The 14,296-nt window shown below is 38.3% G+C and overlaps 3 protein-coding genes and 1 non-coding gene across 4 annotated transcripts; 1 reads left to right on the forward strand and 3 right to left on the reverse strand.

Moving 5' to 3' along the window:
• Window positions 1-1,542: 1,542 nt before the first annotated feature.
• Window positions 1,543-4,032, reverse strand: LOC121774456 (zinc finger MYM-type protein 1-like). Its single transcript, XM_042171328.1, has one exon. The coding sequence runs from the start codon at window positions 4,030-4,032 to the stop codon at window positions 1,543-1,545; it is 2,490 nt and encodes an 829-aa protein (XP_042027262.1).
• Window positions 4,033-5,890: 1,858 nt separating this feature from the next.
• Window positions 5,891-8,380, forward strand: LOC121774457 (zinc finger MYM-type protein 1-like). Its single transcript, XM_042171329.1, has one exon. It carries the CDS (start codon window positions 5,891-5,893, stop codon window positions 8,378-8,380), a length of 2,490 nt encoding a protein of 829 aa, XP_042027263.1.
• Window positions 8,381-8,427: 47 nt separating this feature from the next.
• Window positions 8,428-10,687, reverse strand: LOC121773674 (cation/H(+) antiporter 4-like). Its single transcript, XM_042170580.1, has 3 exons — window positions 10,414-10,687; window positions 9,154-10,155; window positions 8,428-9,063 (listed from the first exon to the last, which is right to left on the reverse strand). Exons 1-3 carry the CDS (start codon window positions 10,657-10,659, stop codon window positions 8,428-8,430), a joined length of 1,884 nt encoding a protein of 627 aa, XP_042026514.1. The 5' UTR covers window positions 10,660-10,687.
• Window positions 10,688-12,341: 1,654 nt separating this feature from the next.
• Window positions 12,342-12,444, reverse strand: LOC121775617. The gene has a single exon (XR_006045168.1). It is a non-coding gene; the product is annotated as a U6 spliceosomal RNA (small nuclear RNA).
• Window positions 12,445-14,296: the final 1,852 nt, after the last annotated feature.

Below are 14,296 nucleotides of genomic sequence, written 5' to 3' on the forward strand. Positions count from 1 at the left end.
TCCTCTCTCATACTTTACCAATTTTTTTTTCTCTCTCTTACTTTACTAATTTTTCTCCCCCTCTCTCTTACTTTACCATATTGTGCAATAAAACCCGTGTCGTTTCATATGTTCCTATTTTTTAAAAAACGGAGGGAGTATAACTATCTCAAATTTAAATTATTTTTTCGCACAACATAAATCAAAATAAACATAATTTTATAACGATTCCAACGAGATCCTACATGCTTATATTTCGATTTTAAAATTTGAAAATTTTTCTTAAATGTTCATATATTTCGTAAAACAATTTTATAACAATACAACTTAAATAATATGTTAATATAGTGTTTGTACAATGTCAATATGAAATTGTGTTGACATTGTCATATCTTCGTGTTAATATATTTATTACACTATATTGACAGTATGTTGGAGAATCCTAAATTTGATGTTATTATCTTTATAATATTAAAAAATAAAAATGAAATTACACATGACAATTTATAGATCATTAGATCTCTAAAATTCTATGGTCTTAAATTAGTTGTACTCCCTATGTCCCAAGATAAGCGAGTCATATTCCTTTTTGGGATGTACCACTATAAGTGAGTCATTTCCCATTTTAGCAAAAAAATCATCTCTCTTACTTTATTGTTTCTCATACTTTACTTTCTCAACTATAACTCTTTAAATTTCAATTCCTTAAATCTCGTGCTAAAAAAATTGTTTCGCTTATCTTAGAACGGAGGGTGTAGTTAGGATTTAAGGGATGGGTTGACAATTGATCGCACCTTCAATACATATAATTATTCATTTTTTCCTCTTGTAATGTGTAAAACATAATCTAGACGATTGAACGATTTTCAAAGTTTGTAAAAGTCTGCAAGTAAGATTGCAATAAAATTTCTAATTGATATTAGGAAAAAAAAGGTAAACATCTCCATGAATAGCAAATTTCTAATAGATATTAGAAAAAAAGTATACATCCATTAATACCGTGCTCAAATAGATTTGATATTCTGGTGCTGCACCACCAACACTGAGACAGGCACAGTCAGATCCGGCGAGGCCAGCATGTCCCCAACAGGTCCCAACTCCGCCAAATCATTCCACTCACTAAGCCCCAACAGCTGCGGCGTGTCATCTTTATGCCTCCTCCCCACCATGATCAGATCAAACGCCTCCTCCATCGCATGTATCAGCAGCGCCGTCTCCGCCCCATCCTTCACCCTCTCCTCCCTGTATACAATGTTGTCCTGCTGCGCCCCCTGCATCCTCGTCTCCTTCAATATCTCCGCATCCAGCACCGCGTCCCACTGGCTGTCCCCCGCGTAGATGTCCCACGGCACGAGCCTCACCACCGTCAGGCACACGTCGGGCGACAGCGCCATCCGCCTCGCGTACAGCGCCGGTCCTCAGCTTCCAAAGACCCGGGGCGAGACTAAAAGTTGAGGCCCTATTTATATATTTTTTCCTTCCATTTTATAATAAGTTTCATCCAACAAAAAACTAATAGCATATCAAAAGAAATTCACTTCAAATAATTATTACATATTACCTTCAAAAATTTCTTCTAACATTTCTTGATGCGAAGTCGTTGATGATGGTGTTGCTGTCAACCTCGTCTAATAATTTCTTCTCAATACATAAAGTGGCAAGCCCGTTCAGCCGTTGTTGAGACATCGTAGATCTTAAATAATTCTTCAACAGTTTCAACTTTGAAAAGCTTCTTTCTGCCGATGCCACAGTCACAGGCACAGTAAATAATATGCGATAAGCAATTGAGATATTTGGATAAGAATCCATTTTTCTAACATACTCAAAAATGTCCATAGAAGACATTGGCCTTTCCGGCAAACTTAGCTTCAAAACCTTCAACTCAGATATTAGATCATTTACCTCCACATCAGATGTGTCATGCGAAGAGAATGTTTTCGCAAATTTGGTGCAACAATCTTCTAATTCAGTATCATTTAGTGACTTCAAAGTTGTTGAGCTAAGTAAAAACCCAAATATACTTTTGAATGTTTGTAGTTCTTCAAATCTACTTTTCAATGAGGTGTTTGCCATATCAACCACGACCAAGAAGTAATTGACCTCAAAAGCCTTCTCAGCTTGTAGAATTTCTTCATTGGTGTCAATTTCATCAAAATGTTTCTTCCTTTGAGCCTTGCGCTTCACTGAAAATGATGGCTCTACACCCATTTCAGATGCAATACTTTTGGCAATGGTCATACTAGAAGCAAATCCTTCATTCCTGTAATTGTTGAAATAATTCCTCATGTCTTCAATTTGCTGCAAGGTAGTATCAATGCACATAGATGGTGATTGCAACCTCTTGCTTACAGTATTTACAGCAAATAAAATGTCATACCATATAACCATGCCAAGTATAAACTCAAAGCTACCAAGAGCCTTCAATAAGTTGTTTGCATCAGTCTTATCACTTAGTTCTATATCACTAGCTTGATGTAACTGAGACAAAGCTGACCTGAGCTGAGGTGCTTGATATCTAATTGCTTGAATACTTTTTATCCTGCTCTCCCAACGAGTATTGGATAATGATTTCACTGTTAAACCTAGAATATGATCAAGCAAAACATTCCATCTTTTAGTAGAACCAGAAAATAGTATATATATCCGTTGCACAATTCCAAAAAAGCTAGCTGCTTTAGCACAAGATTTAGCCATATCACAAAGTGTAAGGTTAAGACTATGACAAGCACATGGCATGTATAAAGCTCTTGGATTAATATCAAGCAATCTCCTTTGTACTCCCTGATGTTTTCCTTTCATATTAGAGCCATTGTCATATCCTTGACCCCTAATATCATCAATATCAAGACCAAAGAGCTTGATGGAATCAACCAATACTTTAAACAGCCCTAAACCAGATGTGTCATCCACCTTCATGAAACCCAAAAAGTACTCTTGAATTTTTATTTTGTCATCACACATCTCAACACATCGAACCAATAAAGTCATTTGCTCTTGATGACTCACATCTGGGGTACAATCAAGGATAATAGAGAAATATTTGGCATCTTTAACAACCTTTATGATAGAGTCCGTAATGCTAGAAGTCATAAGATAAATCAGCTCATCTTGAATTTTATGACTCAAATAATGATAACGAGTCTCTTTGTTTTGAATACGTCTAAGGTGGTCCTGCATGACAGGATCAAATTCTGCAATCATCTCAACACAAGCGTAGAAATTACCATTTTGATCATTATAAAGCTGCTCATTAGATCCTCTAAAAGCCAAGCTGCGTTTACCAAGAAACTTCACAATGGCAACTAGTCTTAATAAAACTTGCCTTATGCGTTCTTGCTCCCTCTTGATTTCTTTTTGTATCTCTTTGTCAATTGTTTCATCTTTGCCCATTCTAGCTCTCAGTTCATTCCAAGTATTCATATTGGTGATATGCTCCACACTAGTTTCATGATCTTTCAGTCTGTCAATGATATGCTTCCAATCTCCAAACCCATCATGTGCCAAAGAACTTTTGCAACTTCTTGAGTTGAAAATCTTACAGCAAAAACAGAACACTTTATCAACATGCTTGGAATAAACTAACCATTTTCTGTCACACACCTCTCCATTTTTCATTTTCCTAGAGTAGTGGGCATATGAAAAATGTCTTGCGTTGCCATCCTTGGGGAACACAATATTTTCTTCTCTAATAGGACCCTTCTCCACTAATATGTCTCTAGCTTTGTTATCAAGACTATTCCAATTTCTTGGATCATAAATATCCGTGGTATAAACAAATTGTTCATGACTACTAGCAGGTTCTGTAGCAGGCTGGTCATGATCACTTACATAGTTGTCATCATTATCCTGCATCGGGACCTCATCTTCTAAATTAGGATTAGTTTGCTCCTCCACAACAATAAGCGCCAACTCATCTGGGTTTCTGGATGTGCCTGTACTTGTTCTGTTTGAAAAAAATCTGTCCATAGCTCCTCTTTGCGATTCTATCAATTCATCTACTCGCTTCCTCTTTTTCCTTTTTTCACTACCTGATGCATACTTCCTTGTTGACATGATCTTGCTAAAATTTAGAAGAAAAAAAGAACTGATCAAGATCAATTAATCAATCAATCGGTGTTGAAGCCAAAAGACATAATTGATTCAATTAAACACCTGATTTAGCTCTCCACAAAATTGAAACAGTAAAATTGACACCATTATCCCTAAATATGCAAATCAATCCAATTATTAAAACAATAGCATGCATTGCTAGATGAACTAAAATATAGCATGCACTGCTCAATTCTGATGCAATCGAACAGATAGAATTTCAAAAAAAGAAGAGGAAGACATCGTTGTCGAATTTTTAGCGATCTTACTTTCTAGCGATCTTCACTGAAATTGTTGTTCCTGAATTTGAGAGAGAGAGACTGGTTGGTGGTTGGCGGCGGAGAGAATTGGTCGGTGGCTGATCGGTGGCTGGAGGCTGGCCGCTGGCGGCGAAGAGGAGAATTGAGAATTAGGGGAATTGAATGAGAATTAGAGGAATTAGGGGAATTAGGAGAAATGAGAATCGAATTGAATTAGGAGAAATTGACATTGTTATTTTTTTTAGATAGACGTTTATGCTGGAAAAATAAGGATAAAGAATGTAATTACCTTAATTTTATCGAGGCTTTACATATACAAAAGCCCAAATAAATTATATTGAGGATTTACATATCACAAGCCCAAATAATAATAAATTCCATACAACAAGATTAAGGCCCATTGGACTAGTCCACACAATTATATACATACACAATTTACATATATATAATATATATATATATACCTGAGGGAGGGGCCTTGCAAATTTGGGGGCCCAGGGCGGCCGCTCCACTTGCCCCCCCTCAGGTCCGGCCCTGCTCGCGTACGCCAGCGCCTCCCTGTCGTCCGCCCCCCCGAAGAACGCCACCGCCACGTTGTACGCTGAGGCGGCCCCGCGGCGCACCTTGTGGCGGTCGACGAGGATGGCGACCGAGCACGGCGCCAGGTCGAGGACCTGGCAGTTGATGGACCTCATCGTGCTGGAGTCGAGTATGAACTTGCCCTAGTGGCAGGGCCGGACCTGAGGGGGGGCAAGTGGAGCGGCCGCCCTGGGCCCCCAAATTTGCAGGGCCCCTCCCTCAGGTATATATATATATATTATATATATGTAAATTGTGTATGTATATAATTGTGTGGACTAGTCCAATGGGCCTTAATCTTGTTGTATGGAATTTATTATTATTTGGGCTTGTGATATGTAAATCCTCAATATAATTTATTTGGGCTTTTGTATATGTAAAGCCTCGATAAAATTAAGGTAATTACATTCTTTATCCTTATTTTTCCAGCATAAACGTCTATCTAAAAAAAATAACAATGTCAATTTCTCCTAATTCAATTCGATTCTCATTTCTCCTAATTCCCCTAATTCCTCTAATTCTCATTCAATTCCCCTAATTCTCAATTCTCCTCTTCGCCGCCAGCGGCCAGCCTCCAGCCACCGATCAGCCACCGACCAATTCTCTCCGCCGCCAACCACCAACCAGTCTCTCTCTCTCAAATTCAGGAACAACAATTTCAGTGAAGATCGCTAGAAAGTAAGATCGCTAAAAATTCGACAACGATGTCTTCCTCTTCTTTTTTTGAAATTCTATCTGTTCGATTGCATCAGAATTGAGCAGTGCATGCTATATTTTAGTTCATCTAGCAATGCATGCTATTGTTTTAATAATTGGATTGATTTGCATATTTAGGGATAATGGTGTCAATTTTACTGTTTCAATTTTGTGGAGAGCTAAATCAGGTGTTTAATTGAATCAATTATGTCTTTTGGCTTCAACACCGATTGATTGATTAATTGATCTTGATCAGTTCTTTTTTTCTTCTAAATTTTAGCAAGATCATGTCAACAAGGAAGTATGCATCAGGTAGTGAAAAAAGGAAAAAGAGGAAGCGAGTAGATGAATTGATAGAATCGCAAAGAGGAGCTATGGACAGATTTTTTTCAAACAGAACAAGTACAGGCACATCCAGAAACCCAGATGAGTTGGCGCTTATTGTTGTGGAGGAGCAAACTAATCCTAATTTAGAAGATGAGGTCCCGATGCAGGATAATGATGACAACTATGTAAGTGATCATGACCAGCCTGCTACAGAACCTGCTAGTAGTCATGAACAATTTGTTTATACCACGGATATTTATGATCCAAGAAATTGGAATAGTCTTGATAACAAAGCTAGAGACATATTAGTGGAGAAGGGTCCTATTAGAGAAGAAAATATTGTGTTCCCCAAGGATGGCAACGCAAGACATTTTTCATATGCCCACTACTCTAGGAAAATGAAAAATGGAGAGGTGTGTGACAGAAAATGGTTAGTTTATTCCAAGCATGTTGATAAAGTGTTCTGTTTTTGCTGTAAGATTTTCAACTCAAGAAGTTGCAAAAGTTCTTTGGCACATGATGGGTTTGGAGATTGGAAGCATATCATTGACAGACTGAAAGATCATGAAACTAGTGTGGAGCATATCACCAATATGAATACTTGGAATGAACTGAGAGCTAGAATGGGCAAAGATGAAACAATTGACAAAGAGATACAAAAAGAAATCAAGAGGGAGCAAGAACGCATAAGGCAAGTTTTATTAAGACTAGTTGCCATTGTGAAGTTTCTTGGTAAACGCAGCTTGGCTTTTAGAGGATCTAATGAGCAGCTTTATAATGATCAAAATGGTAATTTCTACGCTTGTGTTGAGATGATTGCAGAATTTGATCCTGTCATGCAGGACCACCTTAGACGTATTCAAAACAAAGAGACTCGTTATCATTATTTGAGTCATAAAATTCAAGATGAGCTGATTTATCTTATGACTGCTAGCATTACGGACTCTATCATAAAGGTTGTTAAAGATGCCAAATATTTCTCTATTATCCTTGATTGTACCCCAGATGTGAGTCATCAAGAGCAAATGACTTTATTGGTTCGATGTGTTGAGATGTGTGATGACAAAATAAAAATTCAAGAGTACTTTTTGGGTTTCATGAAGGTGGATGACACATCTGGTTTAGGGCTGTTTAAAGTATTGGTTGATTCCATCAAGCTCTTTGGTCTTGATATTGATGATATTAGGGGTCAAGGATATGACAATGGCTCTAATATGAAAGGAAAACATCAGGGAGTACAAAGGAGATTGCTTGATATTAATCCAAGAGCTTTATACATGCCATGTGCTTGTCATAGTCTTAACCTTACACTTTGTGATATGGCTAAATCTTGTGCTAAAGCAGCTAGCTTTTTTGGAATTGTGCAACGGATATATATACTATTTTCTGGTTCTACTAAAAGATGGAATGTTTTGCTTGATCATATTCTAGGTTTAACAGTGAAATCATTATCCAATACTCGTTGGGAGAGCAGGATAAAAAGTATTCAAGCAATTAGATATCAAGCACCTCAGCTCAGGTCAGCTTTGTCTCAGTTACATCAAGCTAGTGATATAGAACTAAGTGATAAGACTGATGCAAACAACTTATTGAAGGCTCTTGGTAGCTTTGAGTTTATACTTGGCATGGTTATATGGTATGACATTTTATTTGCTGTAAATACTGTAAGCAAGAGGTTGCAATCACCATCTATGTGCATTGATACTACCTTGCAGCAAATTGAAGACATGAGGAATTATTTCAACAATTACAGGAATGAAGGATTTGCTTCTAGTATGACCATTGCCAAAAGTATTGCATCTGAAATGGGTGTAGAGCCATCATTTTCAGTGAAGCGCAAGGCTCAAAGGAAGAAACATTTTGATGAAATTGACACCAATGAAGAAATTCTACAAGCTGAGAAGGCTTTTGAGGTCAATTACTTCTTGGTCGTGGTTGATATGGCAAACACCTCATTGAAAAGTAGATTTGAAGAACTACAAACATTCAAAAGTATATTTGGGTTTTTACTTAGCTCAACAACTTTGAAGTCACTAAATGATACTGAATTAGAAGATTGTTGCACCAAATTTGCGAAAACATTCTCTTCGCATGACACATCTGATGTGGAGGTAAATGATCTAATATCTGAGTTGAAGGTTTTGAAGCTAAGTTTGCCGGAAAGGCCAATGTCTTCTATGGACATTTTTGAGTATGTTAGAAAAATGGATTCTTATCCAAATATCTCAATTGCTTATCGCATATTATTTACTGTGCCTGTGACTGTGGCATCGGCAGAAAGAAGCTTTTCAAAGTTGAAACTGTTGAAGAATTATTTAAGATCTACGATGTCTCAACAACGGCTGAACGGGCTTGCCACTTTATGTATTGAGAAGAAATTATTAGACGAGGTTGACAGCAACACCATCATCAACGACTTCGCATCAAGAAATGTTAGAAGAAATTTTTGAAGGTAATATGTAATAATTATTTGAAGTGAATTTCTTTTGATATGCTATTAGTTTTTTGTTGGATGAAACTTATTATAAAATGGAAGGAAAAAATATATAAATAGGGCCTCAACTTTTAGTCTCGCCCCGGGTCTTTGGAAGCTGAGGACCGGCGCTGCCTGGTGGTTCCATTTCCTGTGGAATGGGAGAATTATCAACGAAGCCAGTTTGTTGAATGCGACGGTGCAGATGTCGTGGTGCATGAACTTTGTTAACGACATCGCGGTGAATTGCTGAACGGTTGCGACGCCTGAGTATTGGTGCTCGAGCGAGGAGAGGATGTCGATCATTTTCTGCGTGCGGGATGTGCTGTTGGATGATTTTTGGCCTAGTTGGTGGTCGATTAGCTGCGGGTGGGCTCGGCCGGCGAGCTCCACCATGTGGAGAGCGTACAGAGCGATGGGGCTTTCTTTGCTCGGGAATGAAACTTCAACGACTTTCCGGATCGCTAATGCGTCGTCCACGCGATGCGCGCAGGCGAGGACACGCAGCTCGGAGTTGATTGATGTGTGTTGGATGTCTCGTTTCTGGTAACCAGTATACAGTCTTGAGTAGTCGTAGAGAGACTTCACCACCAGACTCGACAGAGCGGATTGTATCAGGACTGATGTAGTCAGCATAGAGAAGGTTTCTCCATCAAATGTCTGTAGTTCAATACAGGAAAATATTAATATTTTTGAAATAGGAGACAGTGAAAGAGACTGATAGCAGTAGACGCTGGCGACGCAGCTGACCTGGTTAACATAATTGTAGTAGTAAAAGGACATTTGAACAACTCCTTGAGCACTCATGATGAAGGCAAGAGCAACAGCATCTTTAAAAGGCACTTTACAAATGATGGCCGGCACGAAAACAGACACTAGCTTCATTGCCAAACAGAATCCAACAACAGACCAGACTAGGCTAACGAATTGTAGATCGAAAACCTCAACGAGATTCACATTCATCCCGCAATAAGTGACCAAAAGCGGTGCCAACAAGCCCGAAACTAACGTCTCCAGCCTGTTCACCATCGTGGCCCCCAAAGGCGGGCCATCTGGCACTGCTAACCCGAGCAAAAAGGGGCCATACTGATAGTTGAGGCCGACGTTATCAGTAAGCAACACCACGATCAACACCATGAAAGACATGAGGATGACATGAAATCTATTAACTGGTTTCCCTTCAGGTGTATTCTTGATGATCCAAAGGCTGAGCGGACGCCCCACGCAGAAGATGAACAGAATTAGGCAGACGGTCAAGAAAGTAGAGTGGACCATGATGACATTTGCAAAGCTCATGATTCCGACTCTGCCATAGGTGATCACGGTCGACGAGAGGTTGCTAACCAAGTCACTAATCAGAGCCGAAGCCAGGGCAAGACGGCCAAGCTCAGAGTTCATGATTTTGAGATCAACAAGCATGGTTGCAATGACAGGAAAGGGGAATAAATTCTGAATGGAGATAGTGTTTTTGTAAGCCGGGATTCGATACTTGTGGATTTCGGTTTGTTGTAGCACGGTCATCATCAAGCTACCGCCGAGTGGAAGTGTGACAGCAAGAACGCCGATAGTCCACGCTTTGATACCGGTCCTCAGCACAGTCCTGGGATCCATCTTCACACCACTAAGGAATATGAAAAATATGTAGCCAATTTTGGAGAGTAAGTCCAAGTAAACATCTCCTTTTGGTGGGAACAATGCTTTCTCCACATTTGGAAACTGTCCTAGAATAGTAGGCCCAAGTATAATTCCAGCCTGTTTCAAACAAACACATGACTCATTTAGTTATGTTACATTACATATGATAAACTTGCCCTAAAAAAAGGAAAGTTTATCCATTGCTAGGCATGTTAAGATAGCACAATATAATTAAAGTAAGATGGGCTTTAAGTGCCTAACATGAGCCTCGTCTAATCTAAATAAACCCATATAACCTATATATCTTGGCCTTAACTAGGCTACCAAACAAGAGAAAATGAACATTATTGCATGATAGTGTAGATAAATATGTACGAGGATTTCGGAGACAAGGCGAGGCAAATGGAAGCGACGGAGGAAGAGATGAAGGGATTGGGTGATGAAGAAAATGATGGCGAGCTGAAGCTGGAGGCGGGGGAGAGCGAAGTCGAGTAGGTTTGTGTTGTCGTGGGAGCCCCAAATGCCGGTGGAGTGCAGCGCCATATCGACATAGCAGAAATCGGTAGTAATGTTGCCGGGGCGCTCCCTGCCGCCGTGGCCGGTGGAAGACCCCATTTCCATGGCTCCGACCTCTTTGATTTATCCTCGCCTTCCAATTTGGAAGGGGAGGTGCAAGAGGCTAAGGGGGAAACAAACTTTTGTTTGCTTTTTTTGTTGAAAATGGATGGAGCTGCGACAAATCTTCTCTAACCTTTCACTTACGTATCCACATGCACATCACATATTTACCTTATAATTGACCTTGCACTAATTTTTTTAAATTAATTAATCGTTAATACACAAAACTTACCAACTTTTTTGATTGGTTGTGAAAAGAAAATTAGTTATTACGCATAAATTAAATATATATTTGAAGAATCGACAACAAATTATTTCATTTAATTAGTGTTGTTTACCCTTTAGATTTTTTATCAATATATATGTATCTTGTAACCAGAACATGAACATCTTTAGTGATTAAACTTTAGTGAAATTTTTGATTAATTATTAATAATGGACTCCTATATCTTTTTATTCAATTTTAAATAATTAGATGTTGTGAAATTTCCCAACATTTGATATTAAGTTTAAAGAAAATAAGCACAGCAAAATAAATATTAATGTCCAGTGGCGGATCCAGGATTTGTCATCTGGGGGTACGAGTCGTATGATAAATAATTACATAACACTAAAAAATAGAAAATAGCGATAAAATAATATTTGAACAATTATTCAATTTTGAACTCGTGTATTTTAAATAAAATAAAAAAACTATAATAACATTTAATTTATTTTTCTACGAATCTTCATTTCCTCAAAGCGATGGACTATATCATCATCATAGACTTGTAGAAACATTTCTTTCTCAATGAAAGTCACCAAACAATCATTCAAAGGTTGATTACCAATTCTATTTCGCAACTTATTCTTCACAAACGTCATTCCAGAAAATACTCTCTCTACACTTGCAGTAGCAACCGAAAGAATCAAAATCAACTTGATAAGCAAAAAGACAAAGGGGTAGGTCACATCACTCTTTGTTTCAACAAGCTTCATTAAAAGAAAACTAAGATCTTGCAAATTCTGAAAGTCATTATCTCTTCTCTTCTCTTCTCATATCCTCTATGAATATATCAAGTTGACAATCAAAAGACCTCGAAGCTTATATTCTGATTTATTTCCTTAGATGATTCTTCCTTCAATATTCATAGCTATCTTTTAGAAATTTTTGTAAAATACATTACTAATAAAATTATATGTATAATAATAGTAGTAAAAAAAAACTGGGGTTACCACCGTCCCCCTTGTTTTGAATTCCCGCCACTGCTGATGTCTAACAAAGTTGGTAACTAAGCTATACTTTGCTTTTTAGTTCAACTCCATTCGCTACAAATAATGAATACGTGTTAATATTGAATACTCATTTCGTTATGCAATAGAAATTCATATTTGATTCAGCATAAATTTTAAAAAATGTAAAGAAAAGTTGATAGAAAAAGTTACTAGAATACGAGTCTCACTTTTATAGTATTAATTTTATAATAAAATATTAGTAAAATGAGTTAGTGGAATAAAACTTCCCAACTGGGTCGAACTGGCCAGGTAGCTCGGACCAAACCAACACATCAGTGAAATGTAGTAAGCCTGGACTATGCTCCAACCAGGCCATTTTATAATCCCAGACCTGGAACTCGCCCAAACCTGGCCCATCTTCACCGTCTTAAATAATTAGAAATTTTTTAATATAATTAAGTAAATAACAACTAATAATAGTCTACTTCTCGATTTATGCATGTCATCATTCCATAGTAGTCATGCTAATCTTCTCTGTATCGTTTCAATTTTATCGGATATACTCGAATGGACTTAACCACAAATAGTCTAATACCAACACAAGTTTCCAACCAAATCCACATTAATGCAACACTAAATTTTGACTACATTTGATTTTTCTTATATGTTTTTACATCCTTTCATATGTCTCGTTGTTGAGCCGGGGTGTGAGGCCCTTGGGGTTGGGATTCAACCTTTTGCCCCCAGTATTTGTTAGACCTAAGTGAGTGTTTTTCTAACTTATTAGAGCAAAATTGAATATTCTTCCTTTCAATTTTATGAAGCTAATTAAGTTGGAGATGACTTCAAATTGGTACTAATAAACAATGACCGTTACCTGATTTTGCTTTTCCAATCGGGAAATTAACTTAAAGAAGCCCCGTTATTTGAATATTTTTTAATTATAATAGAGCAAGTTTGTATATATGGTGTGGATCGTAATGTTTGAATTTTTCTAAATACTGATTCTTGATCAATAGACATTGTGTTGTAGACGATCACGCTAAGTATAGTAAATGAACTTTTCTTTGTGCTATATTATTTGACAACATGCCCATGCCCATGCCCATGCCCATCCAATAATGGAACTCTTTTAGTGTGTGGATTTTGCACCAAAATTGTAGTATCCGAAAAAAAAAAAAAATAGAATTTTATCTTTTTAAGTAAGGTTTGATTTTTTTTTGTGAATATCTTGTTTAAGATATGATTTGGAAAGTCTTATTTGGTTTATATTATTTTTGTGGTTATGTTTTTACCTAAGCAATGTGTAATTGGGATAATTAATTAATTTATGAATTAAATATCTTAATTAGCTAATTTTCTCTCCCTCTCCCTCTCTCTTTTTTCGAAACCTTCTCTCCCTCTCCCCACTATTTTCTCAACCTCCCCACTCCTCACAACCGATCCAAAATAGAAAACTATCTACTCTCTCAATCTCTCCCTCTCACCATCGCTCGTTCTCTCTTCTCTCTCGCAATTGTTCTCAACACCGGTAAGGTTTCTCTCTTTCTCCCTCTCGGTTCTCTTTTTCCACTCACTCCCTCTCATCGATTTCTTGGATTCGTCAAGGTGTTACTCTCTCTCGTACCGAATTGGAGTCGGAGTAGGGAAGGCTTTCGAACTACATTTGAACTCTCCGGGAAAGGTAACCCAAGACCCTAACTCATGCCAATTTCGAAAACACATGCATTTAGGACGAATTTGGAATGTTTTAGATGCTGAATAGGTTTTGTGGCTTTGTGTTTGTGTTGAGGATGTTTTTGGTAGTGACTGACAGTGGGTTCCGACCCCTTTTTGACTGATCAAACGATCTCCTTTTGGTACGAGATTTTAACTGTATAAACTTGGGTGTGTCTTCTGTGTGGTGTGTAAATTTCAGCTTCATTGGACGTCGGATGATTTTATAATGATTTTTGTAAGTAAACTGCGCAGTTCTGCGAGATGTACGTTTCTGGGTGATGTGTTTTTGTGCAATGGGTGTGAATCTGGGTGTTTTGATATTGTGATGTATGTGGGTGTGATTGGCCAGGGGATGGCTCGGAGGAATTAGCGTTTGGTTCGGGTGGTTTGTGTGTGTTGGCCGAGAGACTTAGGGTTTGGCCTAGGGTGGTGTAGTGGAGAGTTTTGGAGGTTTGATCTCATGTTTTCGGGTGTGTTTTGGGATGTAGAATGTGTGGTGTGAGTGTCGTATAAGGTTTGAGAATCGTTGGTTGGGGGAAAACTGGTGTGCACTTGATCGGGCCAGCGGCCGAGACGCCGAGCCAGATGCCGAGACAGGTGTCGAGCCAGTGCCGAGAGAGTGCCGAGACAGGTGCCGAGCCAGGGCCGAGCCAGACGCCGAGACATGTGCCGAGCCAGGCGGTCGAGACGGTCGGCCGAGGTGCCG

This window comes from Salvia splendens, chromosome 17 (genome assembly GCF_004379255.2).
Source record: "Salvia splendens isolate huo1 chromosome 17, SspV2, whole genome shotgun sequence".
In the NCBI taxonomy this organism is placed as follows: Eukaryota; Viridiplantae; Streptophyta; class Magnoliopsida; order Lamiales; family Lamiaceae; genus Salvia; species Salvia splendens.

Coding starts and splice junctions, on each gene's coding strand:
- LOC121774456 (XM_042171328.1), bottom strand. CDS start 4,032: ATGTCAACAAGGAAGTATGCATCAGGTAGTGAAAAAAGGAAAAAGAGG.
- LOC121774457 (XM_042171329.1), top strand. CDS start 5,891: ATGTCAACAAGGAAGTATGCATCAGGTAGTGAAAAAAGGAAAAAGAGG.
- LOC121773674 (XM_042170580.1), bottom strand. CDS start 10,659: ATGGAAATGGGGTCTTCCACCGGCCACGGCGGCAGGGAGCGCCCCGGC. Junction 10,156..10,413: donor GCCTTGTCTCCGAAATCCTC/GTACATATTTAT, acceptor TGTTTGAAACAG/GCTGGAATTATACTTGGGCC. Junction 9,064..9,153: donor ACTACAATTATGTTAACCAG/GTCAGCTGCGTC, acceptor ATTGAACTACAG/ACATTTGATGGAGAAACCTT.